General features: G+C 35.8%; 1 protein-coding gene across 1 annotated transcript; it reads right to left on the bottom strand.

Moving 5' to 3' along the window:
- Positions 1-8976: 8976 nt before the first annotated feature.
- Positions 8977-11737, bottom strand: LOC126911947 (uncharacterized). Its single transcript, XM_050701326.1, has 2 exons — positions 9308-11737; positions 8977-9000 (listed from the first exon to the last, which is right to left on the bottom strand). Exons 1-2 carry the CDS (start codon positions 11735-11737, stop codon positions 8977-8979), a joined length of 2454 nt encoding a protein of 817 aa, XP_050557283.1.
- Positions 11738-15787: the final 4050 nt, after the last annotated feature.

Raw genomic sequence — 15787 nt, 5'->3', positions numbered from 1 at the left:
AAAAATATAGACGCTATCTCATTACCTTCTATATCTGAAACCGAAAAACCTAATAACATCGTCTACTCAAGAATAGAGACTAATAAGTTTCAGATTAAGATCTTGGACCATAGTCTAATCATATGTTATTAGGATTTGAGACTGCAATTCAACCAATGAGGCAGCACATAGCATGTAACAATAATTGCATATACTTAAATATCATCACAGGTACTTAGAAACAATTGTAAAATTCGGGCAAATTAGTTTAATTAGGTTTAAATTCTTTGGTTCACCTTCTATTAAATTGTAACGTTGGTATTGTGCGCAGTTTAAAGTGTCTTCATTACGTGCAGTGACCTCGGTATGACCTTTACTCTGAGGATGCTCACATTCCGACCCGACAAACGTTTTCAAAGGGTATATTTATGTGGAAACTTAGCCATTGTTTCGTTGTATTAAAAAACTATTATTATAAATACGTAGCTATATTTTGTACGTGCATTATAGCTGTGATCGAATAAGTACTTGGGTTTTTATTTAAATGAGGACCTACTTACCCTTGGTAAAGTATTGTAATGTTTTTATATTAGTGCAAATACCCATGTATGTTTTGTTGATTTAAGATTATATTATATTTTCATGTCAAGAAGTAAATTTTATTCAATTCACCAGTGCGATGTTTAGTAGAATATCAATAAATCGATACTACTACTACTATTTACTTAATAAATACATGTACTGAAACCTAAGCAAAACAATACAACACAAAAAAATGATAAACCTTAAATAGGTACCCTTCAGTTTATACGACCACAATTTAAAACCTACCGTATCGATATAGGCCTAAAATTCAAATTTAAACAGCACGCTCCAAAATCATATTAAACTAGATAATAAAGTAATTAGAGTTGTACATGAAAAAGGTTGTATCACACGTATGTGGTGCAACCGTGATTCTCACGCCTCCGCAACCAAGCACGTAATTATATGATGATCATTAATCACGTTCTTCGAAAATTAATCGACGTATCCGGACTACATACAAACATACATACATATATACATCAGCAGCCCGCGACAGTCTACTGCTGGATTATAACCTTCCTCTACATAAGAGGGGTTGGTCATAAATCTCCACGCTTGGCAAACGGATTCGAGATCAAAATAAAAAAACAGATACTACTAACGGTATAGTACCAATGTGACTCATTACGAATTAAAGAAAAAACTAACGGTGAAAAAAAACATCATGAGGTAACCTGCTTATAATTTCTATTTGTAAGTTTGAAATCGCCAACCCTCATTGGGCATGCATTCGGTGGTCGTGGTGATTAATGCTCAAATCTTCTCCGTGTGAAAAGAGGCCTTTGTTCAGCAGTGACCACTTATAGGCTGTTTGTGATGATTTGGTATTCAATAACAATTCTTGCATACGTATTAACTTCACCAATCGCTCCATTAATTACAACAGTGACAAATGTATTTGTCTCTGCCACAGAATTAATAGCTACAAACTGCTACAAGTTTGTCTATGTCGTGCTGATGCGTCAGCGCAAGGTAAAGCATCCGTTCTCTATTGTTGTGCCTGAGGACGAATGTTCAACAAAATCTTACATTTGTACACATTCTATTTTGTTTGGTTAGTACCTAGATTGTGTGTGATATAAGAATTTATTTGATTCGCGTCAAATGACCTTATTAATTCTTAGTCATTAGTCAAACGAATTTGTACTGATATCTTGTTTCATAGAATGCATAATTTATTATGTAGTTTCAAAATAAGATACTTTTAAAGTAACTACACATAGAAACTAACTACAAATATAATATAGTCAAATACTATCGAAATAAAACTTCATAATTAATTTATTATTACTATCATTCTAGACAAGTTAGATATGTAGGTTACACTACAAACATGTCATCACTAATTAACATCAAACAAATTTCAAAACTAACTTCTCACAAGTTACAATTTACAAATCAATAATCCCGTAACAACAACTACGTACTACAAGTCCAACTACTTAATCAAACTGACAATATTTAATTCACTAGAAGCATAAATCAATCGGGAGTATAATTACGGAGTTAGCAATGTAATTTAGTGGTTCCATCGCTAGATCGCTACCAAATATTAATTATACATGTAAGGCCACGCATGTGATTGGAAAGGAATTGTTTATCAAGTGTTTAGTTGAGCTAAACACAGATATTTATTGACTAGATAAGTACTATGTATTCATTTTGTAAGAATACAGAAAGCCTTCAAAAGAAATATGGATGGACATGGCTGAAAAAATGTAAGACTGTGTAGCAAGTATACAAATAGGTCTATCGTTCAAGATTTACTGAGATTTTAAAACAGAAGACCTAAATTATTTGGTCTCGAAACCCTCTCCCTAGTAGTAGTAAATTCGCCTGATTTCTTGAGATTAAGAATATTGCAAGTTGAACCAGTAACACACTAGAACTTTTTCTATCTTTTCTAGTGAATGCTACATCAGTGACTGTAATCCTAGGGACGTAGTTAAATGAATCCATTGTACCTCTGATTAGTACAAACAAAAACTGCTTAATATTATCAATGTAGCTATTCTTTAATTGTTACAACAATGCGCTTTGTTGCTATGGACACAAGAACTCTGATTAACAAAGATGGGATAATTTGTGAATGTATCCGTATGTACATACTAATAGGTGGCTAATGTGTGAAGTTGTTTAAAAAATCAATAAAAGGAATACAAATACGTTGATTGTCCATTTATCAAAAGAGAGCTAAATTGCAAACTGTTCCAATAGGTAATATAAACTAATAAAATAATGAAAGATTATGTGACTAGAAATATGCCTGAATCGATCACTTAGGGTCTCGATATTTTTTTCATAGCCCCAATACCATCAACATCTGAAAAGCAGGGCAACTAAAATCAGAAGAAACAAATTGCAACTTCATCAAAAACGTAATGCTAATGTTAGTTCACCTAACATAGACGTAGTTATATGCATATGCACCAAGTTAACAATATATTACAAAAACAGGAAAGTACCTATTAAATACATCTTATAATTTACGTATAATTTATTTTGCAAAACATTTAAAGATATCGTTTTAGGAATTACGCTATTGTGATTCGAAGATTTTTTACAAAACAATATTCGATAAAACTTATTATATACCTAAGCAGTGATTGTATGCAAATCTGAGGCGTGCAACATCCCGCCCATAGAATTGACTAATCCAAACAGGCGTATCTACCTGTCGATAGTTAACATTGATTCCAAATCATTCGATATGGTTTATTGATGAATCATTGTTATACGAGTAGGTACTAAATTACCAGTTACGCCCTACAGTTTTAACCTTATTGTGTTTCTCCTCGTAATGTTAGGATCAGTAGTTACGCACACAATTTAATTCTAATAGTACCAAAGATAAACTATTACCCAAAAAAATGATAGTAATGTTTTAAGTTTAAAAATTGTGTAAATAAATATGTTTTGTAAATATATTTCAGTACCTACCTACCTACCTAACAAAAATAATAAAAAAGGATAATTATCATATATTAATCGTGACATAGGCATACTTGTTTACTACCTAGCGGGTTTACCGGGGCTCCGGTTCGAAAAGCAGGAGTAGGAACGGGGTGGTTTTTACTCAGTAGGAGTCTAATACTCCCTCTCGCCTCGCCCAAGGCGAGAGAAGTAATTGGATGATTTTCCCCCCTCAAAAAAAAAAACATATTTGTCATACACATTCCAATGCTTCAAAGAATTCACTCTTTTCACAATTACTTATTAAAGTTCTTATTATTATGTAAGTTATGAAACTAACTAATAAAGTAACAATGCGCACTCATAAACAAATTAAATCATAGGTTAATTTAAAAATATATATTTTATTTTTATGCTTCATTCGAGATACCACGGAGATTAATGCACTTTTAAACATTTTGTCATGGTTAGTTAAAACCAATTTTACTTTTAACGAAACAAAGAAATCGATGCATCGATTGTTTTAAATATTATTTAATTGGATGAACCTTGAAAGTGAACAAATTGGTTTGATGCACTTCCTCAAATCTTCATACATTGAGATAATGTACATTCTACATACACACACAAGTACAAATAAGCTAATAAATATTCTATGCAAAAAAAAATTAAATCCTCACTAATCAGAGATGCTTTTCCACCAGAGATGTACTGTGCTACGTTGCTGTAGATGCGTTTCATCCACCAATTATATTAATTGGTACACCTACGGATTCAAAAAAAGATATGTTTTTATATGGAATGATGCGTGCTCTGAATGTGTGCTATGGATAGCTTCTCTACTATCGATACATCGCATACTCGAGCTACTCATCTTCCAATTTGCGGCGACGTATCTTCATAGCACATCTTACTCGCACCGCTACGTAGCTTAGTATCAGTGGAAATGATCACATAGTTTCATAGCTTCGTTCACGTAGTATTATACTCGTATACTAGCAGCATAGCTACATAGCACATCTGTGGTGGAAACTGCCCTAAATCTATACTCTTATAAAAGGGTATTAATATTAGATATTGACTAATCTCTGATTGTTGAATGCCTTTAGGGAATAACTAAAATAATATCACGCATTATAGTAAAATCTTCACTTGCATAATATGTAATAGTAACTACTTGTATCCCTTCCAAAAAGCATACAAATTACAAATAAATACTAAACGTAGTGTATTTCGCGGTAATTTGCATCAAAGTATTGCCTATAATAATTTGAAGGTATATTTTCCAAGGTAGTCTTAAAATAGTCTGCATGTAGGTAATACTTGTACTGCAAATAGCTGCATAATAGAGCCATGGCTGTGTTGGGAAACTTATTTAACTATGTTCATATGTACTGTGCATCTTACATAGTTGCGTCTCATTCTATTTTCAATCCAAACAAGGGGTATTAACATGTGTAATGTATGTATTTGTCATCATACTATCTGAAGTTAGGAAATACTTAGAATCAGCAAATAAATGAAATGATATTTATTTCTGTAAGTAGGTTATAATTTTTTGGTTTATTTATTTTATGGTTAAATTTTCCTTCTCCCCAGTAGATTTAATACTAATAAAACTTACGTTGTTGCTGTTACGATAGAGCAATTGAAATATAAAATAGTATAATTAGTCTAGTTTTTTAAATATAAAACTGTGTAAAAAGGTGTGTGTCGCTACGTACGAAGCGAGTACCTTTTTTGTAGTGTTTATGATTGTATTTTATTGGTATACGAATGATAATTGTATTGTTATCAATGGTGAGATAAAAAATACACTAATTTATGGTTGATTACGAATTATATTAAATTCTACAAATTATTGGTTTAAATGGTTAAAACTAGAAGATGATTTGATTTGATTTGATTGGTATGAGTTGACCGCCGAATGCGAACTAACTAACTACACGTAAAATTGACGCATTTATAAAAATGCATACAAGTAAAAATGCTGAGCTGTTCGGTTGCGTTGCTCCGAACATATTCCCGACAACGAGATGAGATAAAGCATAAACCTAATCAAACCATCGAAAATAAAAATAAACAATGTGAAACTAATATAAGCCATGTAAAATGAATATAAGCAATGTAAAAAACAATATAAAGGTAAAAAGTAAATTGGTAAAATAATACGTGTAAATTAACTAAACGGTTAAATTAATTAAGTGTAAAATACAAAAAAAAAGTTAATTAATCTTCTAACTTAAACTAACGAGTCCTCAATAGTCACAACGCGTTCTTTTCGCGGGATAGGCAATGTAGACCTATTCGTATTTGCCGTCTTACGCATAGTGCTGGGCCACCGCTTGGCCAGAAAAGAACTTAATCCTATCTGTTCGTTATCACTTAGCTGACGGTCAGCTGTAGTCTGCATTCTCGGTTGCACTTCACTGTACACGTCACTAATAGTTTTTGGTGCGGTTGCCGATGACTCCTGTCTCTGGCAAGCTTCTCCACCGCCCCGACGAGTGGGCAGCGAACAATATCTCCTCCATGTCCAGACTGCTGCTCCGCTTATTGCTATTGTCAGCAATATGTAGCCTATGGTGTAATGGTGAATATCGTGATAGGAAATATCATCTATTTCTGCTTTGCTCGATTTTAAATCTTTGATCTGTTCACCTAGGATCGACAGGGACTTATTCAAGCCCTGCCTCTCTAGGATGTCGTTTGGTGATTCTTCGTCTGATGGGATCTTTATCTTCACGATATGGTTAATCTGGTCGAGCTCGGGTATCAGAATATTAGATGCGAGTTCAATTTGGTTCGACTGTTGTTGTAATGAATATAGTGAAAAATCTTTGCCTTTGATAAAACATGACTGACTTAAGCTAATGACCCCGGCCCCTGTCAGCTGTTGAACGGAAACTTGATCGTCACATATGATTTTCACTGAATAGCTGCCACAGCAAAAGTATAGGTATTGTGACGTCGACTGTAACTCAACCCATTTGTTTTGGCATACCGATTTTTCAACGTTACATTTGTAGGTGATCGGATTTATCTCACAAAAATTTTGATCATTTTGCAGACTGAGAATTGGTTTGAATAGTTCACACATGAATGATTCTCCGTGAAGCAGGCATGTATTCAGCTCATGAACGGTTGGTATGAAATAAGAATCCTTTTTTAGGTTCACGGCAACATAATCTGAGACTGGTATTACGCTTACCATACTATTATCGGTTTCTTGTGGTACTGATAGTATCTTATACACTTGAAAACTTTCTCTCGCAATAAGGGGAAGGGTTATTTCAAAAATGATGTAAGTTTCAGTTACTTTTGCTTTGGTTTTCAACAGCTTGTAAATGTGTTGCAGGTCAGTTTCGACGTTATCTATGGGCAGTACCAAATCTTTGGGCATTTGACCATATATAATTTGCAGCTCTCGTTTGAGTTGTGCTGGTGTTAGAATATGTAAGCTGATTTGACCATGGTAAACTTCTGAAATGGTATCGATTAAGGTGTCTTGGATTCTCTTTAGGTTTTGCATTAGATTAATAGTAGCGATAGACACAAATGTGAAGTCTTGGTGCATAGTCATCACATCGATTTCTTTTTGTATGTTACTGGTTGCTAACTCTAAGTCGTGTAGATGTCTGTTTATAATTTTGTGTTGTTTTTCTATCATGGCTTCTGTTCGTTGCAATATATTATGTTCCGCTTCCACTATTGAAGTTTGGTTTTTCCATAGCTCAGCGAGGTGGTTTTGATTACGGTGGACAAGTTCAATGTCCTGCTTGTATTTTTCTGCGAAACTCTCGTCTAATACGCCAAACAATGAGTTTGCAATTGACCCGACGGCGTTGATAAGACCGCGTCGGGTTCGCATGCGAGTATTATAATGCTGACTAAGTAACAGCTGGTTGTAATATTGTAACTCATTGTAATCGTGACGTATTTGTAGTAGGATCATATGACAGTGACTCGGTTCCTTGATTGTTTCACAAGTTTTTTCGAGGTAATTGGTAAAATCCTTGACCGCCTTATCTCCTTGCCAATAGGGTGACATGTCGTAGTAGGTGACAAGTTTCCATTTGTCACGAATCAATTGCATTTTCCCCAATGGGTCAAAGTACAAGGTTTGGTTGCTGTTTAGTTGTTTGTAATTAAAGGATGCAGCGGTTGGTGTTATGATACTAATGAACATTAACAATGCCAATGCTATATTCACTATTCTCGGATGAGCGGGGGATCCAGCGTGTCGGCTACTTCTAGCTTCTGGTTCAGCATTATTAATCTTTGGTTTTATTGGTTCGTTTTCGGTTTCAGTTTCTACAGGTAAAACTGAGAGTTTCACTATAGGTCGCTTGATATATCCATTTTTGGTTTTTAAAGTTACCACTCTTACTAGATCATCGTTCCCGGGGTGGACTTCTGTTATTCGGCCAACAGGCCACCTACCTGCTGGTAAATTATCTTCTTGTATAACGACAAGATCTCCCACTTTAACATTCTTCTGGTATTTTAACCACTTGTTTCTGGCAGATAATTGTGTTAAATATTCACTTTTCCATTTCTTCCACAAATCTCCATATAATTTGGTTACTAAATGCCACCTAGTTCTGGCATCTTCTGCTGTTTCCATCACAGTCACGCCTGGTCTTGTTGTTAAGAAATGCGCTGGTGTCAGAAAATCGAGATCTTCAGGATCTTCCGTAAGCGCACAGAGCGGACGAGAATTGAGACATGCTTCTATTTTTGCTAAAAGTGTGCAATATTCCTCGAAGGTTAGTTTTTGGTGGCCGATAACACGCTTGAGGTGGTGCTTAAGACTACGCACGGCTCTTTCCCAAAGTCCTCCCGCGTGTGGACAAGAAGGTGCATTAAAGTGCCATTCAACCTGTAGCTCGGTAATTTCTTTGTAGAAGTTTTCACTAAATATTTGTTGTAGACACTCGTACTCTTCTTGAAGTAGACGGTTTGCTCCGACAAAGTTGGTACCATTGTCGCTATAGATGTGTCGTGGTGTTCCGCGTCGCGCAGCCATTCTGTGCAGTGCTGCTAAGAAGGCAGAACTGGTAAGATCGGATACAAGCTCCAAATGAACAGCTTTTGTTGCCATGCACACGAAGATTGCTATGTACCCCTTAGTGGTTTTAATTCCTCGTCCTTTATTAGCCTTGATTTCTACAAAACCTGTGTAATCAACACCGCAGTGGTAGAAAGGCGTTGCTGGATTTACTCTGGATGATGGTAAGTCACCCATAAGTTGATATTGTCGAATAGGTTGTTGTTTGTGGCATGTAACGCAGTGTCGTATATACTTTTTTGTGGCCATATATCCGCTGATGATCCAATATTTTTGTCGAATGTTAGACAATGTAAGGCGCGCTCCTCCATGGAATGTTAATTCATGAGCTTGTTTTATTATTAATGTGGTAATTCTATGGTTATGTGGTATTATAATTGGATGTTTCATTCCAGGGCTTAGGTGAGCGTTTTTTAATCTACCATTTACACGTAAAATCCCATCTTGGTCTAGAAACGGATTCAAACTTAATAGTTTACTCTTTGAATGCACTTTTCCTTTGGTTATTAAAGAATTTATGTCATCAGCAAATTCCATTTGTTGAACATTCTTAATAAATATAATATTTGCGCGACGTAGCTCTTGTAACGTGAGATAGGGTGATCGTACTCTGTTTGCAGTAGGTAATCGCAATAACCATGCAAAAATACGAATAATTTTTGCATAGCAACTAAATTTCGTTAATAAATGGTTAATAATATATAAAATTATTGGTTTGTTTTGTTGTTTTACAACTACTGCATTGGATTGGTTTACCGATGATTTCTTGACTTCCAAGTTAGTTATGTAAGTTGGTTGAGTTGTATCCTGGTTTTGGAATGATTTAATCCATGACGGTCCGTGCCACCACAGCTCATGTTCTTTCAATTGTTTAGTGGCCAATCCCCGACTCGCGCAGTCAGCTGGGTTTTCGCTAGTGTTGACATATTTCCAATGTTCGGATGGTATTAACTTGGTAATAGTTTGTACTCGATTGGCTACAAATGGTTTCCATCTCCCTGGATCTCCTTGGATCCACCCTAAAACAGCAGTGGAGTCGGTCCAGCAATAAGTTTGTATGTTGTAATCTTCCAAGCAACTTTTTACTTTTTGGATTAGTTTTGATAGTAGTTGAGCACCCATTAACTCCAGCCTAGGCGTCGAAATAGTTTTGTTTATAGGCACTACTTTAGCTTTCGCTGCCACTAAGACTGCCGTAGAATTCTCTCCCTTGCTGACTCGGCAGTATATCACAGCGGCATACGCTTGGTTTGATGCGTCACAAAACCCGTGTAATTGTACCTTGTCGTCTTTGCGTATTCCGAGCCATCTATTTACTTCTATGGTATTAATTTCTTTTAGGTCTCTTCTCAATTTGGTCCATTTAGTTTCTATATCGTTTGGTAGAATATCATCCCAGCTCAGGTTTGATAACCATACAGTCTGGAACATTATTTTCATAGTAATACTCAAAGGGGTAAGCCATCCTAATGGATCGAACAGTTTTGAGATGTCCGATAGCAGAGACCTTTTGGTTGGTTTGGTTGTTACTTCCTGTTCTAATTTGGAGTCAAATATAAATTTATCCTTTTGAGGGTTCCAGGCAAGCCCTAACGTTTTGGTGGAGTCGGATTGTTTGAACTCATATGTTTGCTGGTTACACAAACTTTTATCTAAATCAGACAGCAGCTTAGGTTCGTTTGAGGCCCATTTTCTTAAATTAAATCCGCCTTTGCGGAGTATTTTTATTAGGTCTTGTTTTAATTGATTTGCCTGCTCTATTGAATGTTGGCCCCCACAGTAATCATCCATGTAGAAGCTTTCTTCTAAAGCTTTTGCTGCGTCGGGATAATTTTTCTGTTCGGCAGTTGCTAACTGCTTCAAACACATCATAGCTAGAAATGGTGCGGGTTTTGTACCGTAGGTAACGGTGGTAAGTTGATAGGTACGAATTGGCTGGTTTTGATTGTCTCTCCATAATATTTTCTGGTATGGTTGATCTTCGGGATGCACTAATATTTGTCGGTACATTTTTTCAATGTCCGCAGTGTAAACATACTCATACTGCCTCCATTTGAGGATTAATTCCTGAAGATCCTGTTGCAAATTGGGACCTCTATACATGATATCATTAAGACTTACTCCGGATAGAGATCTTGCAGACGCGTTGAACACAACACGTAGTTTTGTGGTCGTTGACTCCGCTCGAATTACACTGTGATGCGGTAAATAGCACTCAGGTGTCGCATTTGTGTTTGATAGTGACATATGGTTTAACGTAATATATTCATTCATGAACTTTTCGTATTCTCGTTTTACTTCTGGATTCCTCTGTAACTTTTTCTCTAGATTACGAAACTGCGCCAAAGCTAATGGTTTACTGGCTCCAAGTTGTTCCTTGGAGTCTTTTTTGAATGGTAGTCGAACTTGAAATCTACCATCTTCAAGTCTTTCTGTGGTTGACAAGAAAAACTGCAAACATTCATGGTCTTCAGTGGACATTTCATTTTGCTGGTTGATGTCTTCGTTTTCCCAAAATCTGCGCAAGTCATCTGTATTATGAAGAACGACGTTGCAATTGTAACGGGTTTTCATTGTCCCGCAAAGCAGCCATCCTAATTGTGTTTGCTGAGCGATTGGTTGATCCTCACTATCTCCTCTTAAAATGCCACCTAGCATTATTTTACAGTATACATCGGCTCCAAGAAGTAAATCCACTGCACGGCTGGTATAGAATTCGGGATCCGCTAAATTAATGGTTTGTATGTGAGGCCAAGATGGTTTAACAAATGTTTTATTTGGTAAGTTTTTGATTAAACTTTTCATAATAAGGGTCTCTCCTTCTATCGCAAAGTCACTGTAAATAGACTGGATGCGAAGTTTCATTACACCTTTACAGTTATTTTCTTTTTCTCCGATGCCAAAAATTGTACCCTTACATTTATTTCTCTTTAATTTTAAAATTTGAGCGGCATGTTCGCTTATTATTGATATTTGTGATCCTTGATCAATCAAAGCTCTCATTGTATGTTGAGTTCCATCTGCTCCTGTTATCTTGACGACTGCTGTTGACAACAAGGTTTCGGTTATATCATTCTGAGATACATGAGTGGATGCATGTTCATTCTTCGCTGCTCTGAAGTTGGTGGGTGTAGTCGTAGCTTTATGATATGATTTTGCTGATGTGTTTGATTGGTTTTTCATCATTATACCTTCATGCAATAAAGTGTTATGGCTAGCGTAGCATTTTCGACATCGCTTGGTCGAAAAACATTGTTTATTAAAATGGTTAAATAGGCAATTTACACAATAATTTAATTGATTAACAGTTTTTAATTTTTGCTCATCCGACATTTGTAAAAATTGAGCGCAGAGCCATAATCCATGGTCAGCATTACACAATGCGCATGTTATTGATTTTGAAACATGCATAGTTTTCACATTATTTTTCATGTTATAAAATTGGTTGTTATTTGATGATTGCTGATGGTTGTTAAATTGAAATGACTTTTTCTGGTATGATTGGTTTTGATGAGCTGGTTGAATGGTTTTCTGGTTATTTGATTCTTGTTTACGCCTCGAGGCCTCTAATGCGGTAAACTTATTTTCCAAGAAATCGAGGAATTCTTGCAGAATCGGTAATGTCCTGGGACTTTTAACTGACTCCATGTATTCAGAAAACGATTCACTGTCTAGTTTTTGGGCCAACAAATGAACCAACAGTGGGTCCCAGGTGGTTATATCGACGCCTAAATTTTGTATTGCGTGCAAACATTCCTTGGTTACATCATGCAGCTTTTTCAACATTCCCATTGTTTGATTTTGCATGTTTGGTAGGTTCAATAATATATTAACATGGGATGTAAATATAAGTCTCTGGTTACCATATCTATGATTAAGTATCTCCCAGCACACTTCATAATTTTCCGAGCTAATCTGAAGGTGGTGGATTAAACGCTCTGCTTCTCCCGCTACTTTACTTTTTAAAAACTGCATTTTTTGTGCATTCGATAACGATGGGTTTTTGTGTATGGTTTCTGTAAATAAGTCTTTAAAAGAAGTCCAATGGTGGTAGTTACCCTGGAATACTGGAATATCCATTTTTGGAGTAGATTTATCTCGATGTGTTTCAGATCACATTTTCGAGTTAATAGTTTTCTTCAAATCGTTGTAAATTTTTTCATGCTCGCTAAACTCATTTTGGTACCACATGTTTTCGTCGCCATTTTCGCCCTCTATTTCCCAATGCAGATTATCAATGACCACCCAACGACTTTGAAGACACTTCAGTGCATCTTCGAACTCCCATTTGTTCTGCAACTTCTCCACTTCTATGGTTGCCACTGTCCTTTTAAAGGCTCTAAAGTTGATGGTTTGCTTTTTGATCATGTCACCTAATTTGTCGATGCGTTCTGCGCTCTTTGCGTTGTCCTGTTGTTGGTTAGCTTGAGACCGGGATGCGTTTTCCGTTCGATTTGATACACCTGCCTCCTGTGGAAGCTGTGGAAGCTGTCTAACTCCTTGTTGCTTTGACAAAAGAAGTTCCATGGTTTTGGTAATTAACTGCTTGGCAGACAAATATACCTCCTCTGCCTTATCGTAACAACTTTCGGTAAAATACACATGGCCAAATTCACTAAGTTCACAGCACTTTCTATGGTTCCGTTGATAATCTCTCCAGTAATTTTCTAATAGTTCTAATTTCCTCTTACAGTAATCCATGGTTTTCCGATCGGCCCCATCTTTCTTGAAGTTGGTTAAGAGCTTAACTAAAGCGTCGTAGATCTCAGTTTGGTTGATAGTGATTGCTTCCATTTTGTTCAAAGCCAAATATATGGTAATAATAAAATGGTTTGGTCTGACCTTATTTTCTCCTTACGATACAGCTCCTCTAGTTGCAGCGTCCTCTGACGATACTCACTGCCTACTTTCCCTATTCACACTGGTTGCAAGGTCCCTGATTCACAAAACACTCCCGAACTTGTACTTCGCGAACCGAGGTCCTCAAAAGGCTCGAAGGACCATGTAAAAAGGTGTGTGTCGCTACGTACGAAGCGAGTACCTTTTTTGTAGTGTTTATGATTGTATTTTATTGGTATACGAATGATAATTGTATTGTTATCAATGGTGAGATAAAAAATACACTAATTTATGGTTGATTACGAATTATATTAAATTCTACAAATTATTGGTTTAAATGGTTAAAACTAGAAGATGATTTGATTTGATTTGATTGGTATGAGTTGACCGCCGAATGCGAACTAACTAACTACACGTAAAATTGACGCATTTATAAAAATGCATACAAGTAAAAATGCTGAGCTGTTCGGTTGCGTTGCTCCGAACAAACTGTAAACTAGAGCTTAAGCTACGCACAGACATGGCGTAATTCACCAAGCATTAAGTAAGGGCCCTACCTATGCGGACATAGCCTAAAGGAAGGACATTATGTCCTGACTTTTTCGCTAATTACTCGTACATTCGCTTTAACTTTGGTATAAAATGAATGTGGTCCACTTCTACGTAGCGACCACGAGTTCAAAAACCTTAAAATTTTGAACCCAATTCCTCGAGTCATTAGGCAGAATTTGAAACTCCATTTCCCAACACCTTACGACATACACACCTATTTACAGCAACGGAAGTTATGGCCATAAACCACAAAATGTTGTGGTTCCCAAAGGGTCAACGAGTGTCATCATTTCAATTTAAAAACTCGTGCTAATGTTGTAAATAATTAAAATGCAAGCTTCAGCTCGTAAATCTTTTACAAATAATTGAAAGATCTTTATCTATCGTAGTCTTTTTTGCATTTTACACATTTGAATGGATTTTAATTAATGCCCATTAACATTTATAAGATAAATGATGTTTTTTGTAGTTGTGTAATGTTAGTAGTACATGAAGGTGTTTAATTCATTAATATAGAGGCGTCTGTGGTTTTAACTTAGTTACGTGTTTTGTACGTATAAATGTCATATCATGGTAATATTTTGACATGATGGTCATGACTTGTTTTAGAATTAGAATCAAAATAATCTCCATCTGATAATCTTATATTGCTGCCCTGCTGCCATTAAATAAACTTATTTCAATAGTTTTTAGTCTGATACTAACTATTCAAAGAAAAAAAATTTTTAAACATTTACAAACATACATTTTTACCTACTCATAACACCCAGACCCGGAACAACCAATTTGTGAATCACACAAAGAGTTGCCCAGGTACCGCATAAACCGTGTACCTATATTTTTTACCTTTAACACCGTATGATAGGTATGATAAGTACCTGGTGATTGCATCAGAAGGAAAAAGAAAAATCAACAAGAATGTAGCCGGTGACCTCGGGTTGTCAGTAGGCAATCAAACAATATGATCTCTGACATAAATGGGATGATGTGTAGAAATGACCTTTATACCTTACAAATTGACCTAACACTTACATCATCGTTGCTGTCAGCGAATTTTCAACCTACTGCTGAATAAAACTGCTGAGCAATGTGTAGTGGTTTCGATTCTCGTATGAAACAAAACTTTGTTGCAGAAACTGCACTAACAACAGATTAATGATTCCAACTATTTAACATAACAAAGAATTGTGATTTTTAACTTAAATAGGCAAAAGTACACATTATACCGTTGTATAACCGACATTGTTGTATACTAGACAACAGCTTTTCACGAAAATCCGAAGAAATCCCCAAAGACACTTTACGTGGAAATCGAATCCGATACCGCTTATCGTTACTCGACGAACGAGGCAATCATATTTACAACTACATATTAACAGACATTTAACCTTAACAACAGATGTATGTTAATTTAACTTTATTACTGTTCCCATAACAAGGTACATTATCTACTTACAAAGTTATAACAATCCAAATAATTAAACCTCAATTACACACACGAACAAATGTACGCAAGTTGTATAATGTTCCACTCCAGATAACGCACGTTCAATAGTTCATATTAATTTACTCTAGCAGAACATATAGGCTTCCTTCCGCTCGTGTATACTTCCTATCAGTCATGTACTGTTTTAGTAGGAATTTGTAGTTTCTGATACTTCGATAATGATGGCTGTTTACTTATAGTAAATTAGATTAGGTGGGTAGATGATAGAAATAGTTTTTATACTATCGGCTATATGTATGTACAATTACCTAATTCCTGCTGAACAATGCATCCACTGCATTCTGAATAAACTAAGCACTGAATAATAACTAGTATTGTTGGTATAAAATACCTCAATC

This window comes from Spodoptera frugiperda, chromosome 20 (genome assembly GCF_023101765.2).
Source record: "Spodoptera frugiperda isolate SF20-4 chromosome 20, AGI-APGP_CSIRO_Sfru_2.0, whole genome shotgun sequence".
NCBI lineage: Eukaryota > Metazoa > Arthropoda > Insecta > Lepidoptera > Noctuidae > Spodoptera > Spodoptera frugiperda.
This window is presented reverse-complemented; position numbering and strand designations above follow the sequence as displayed.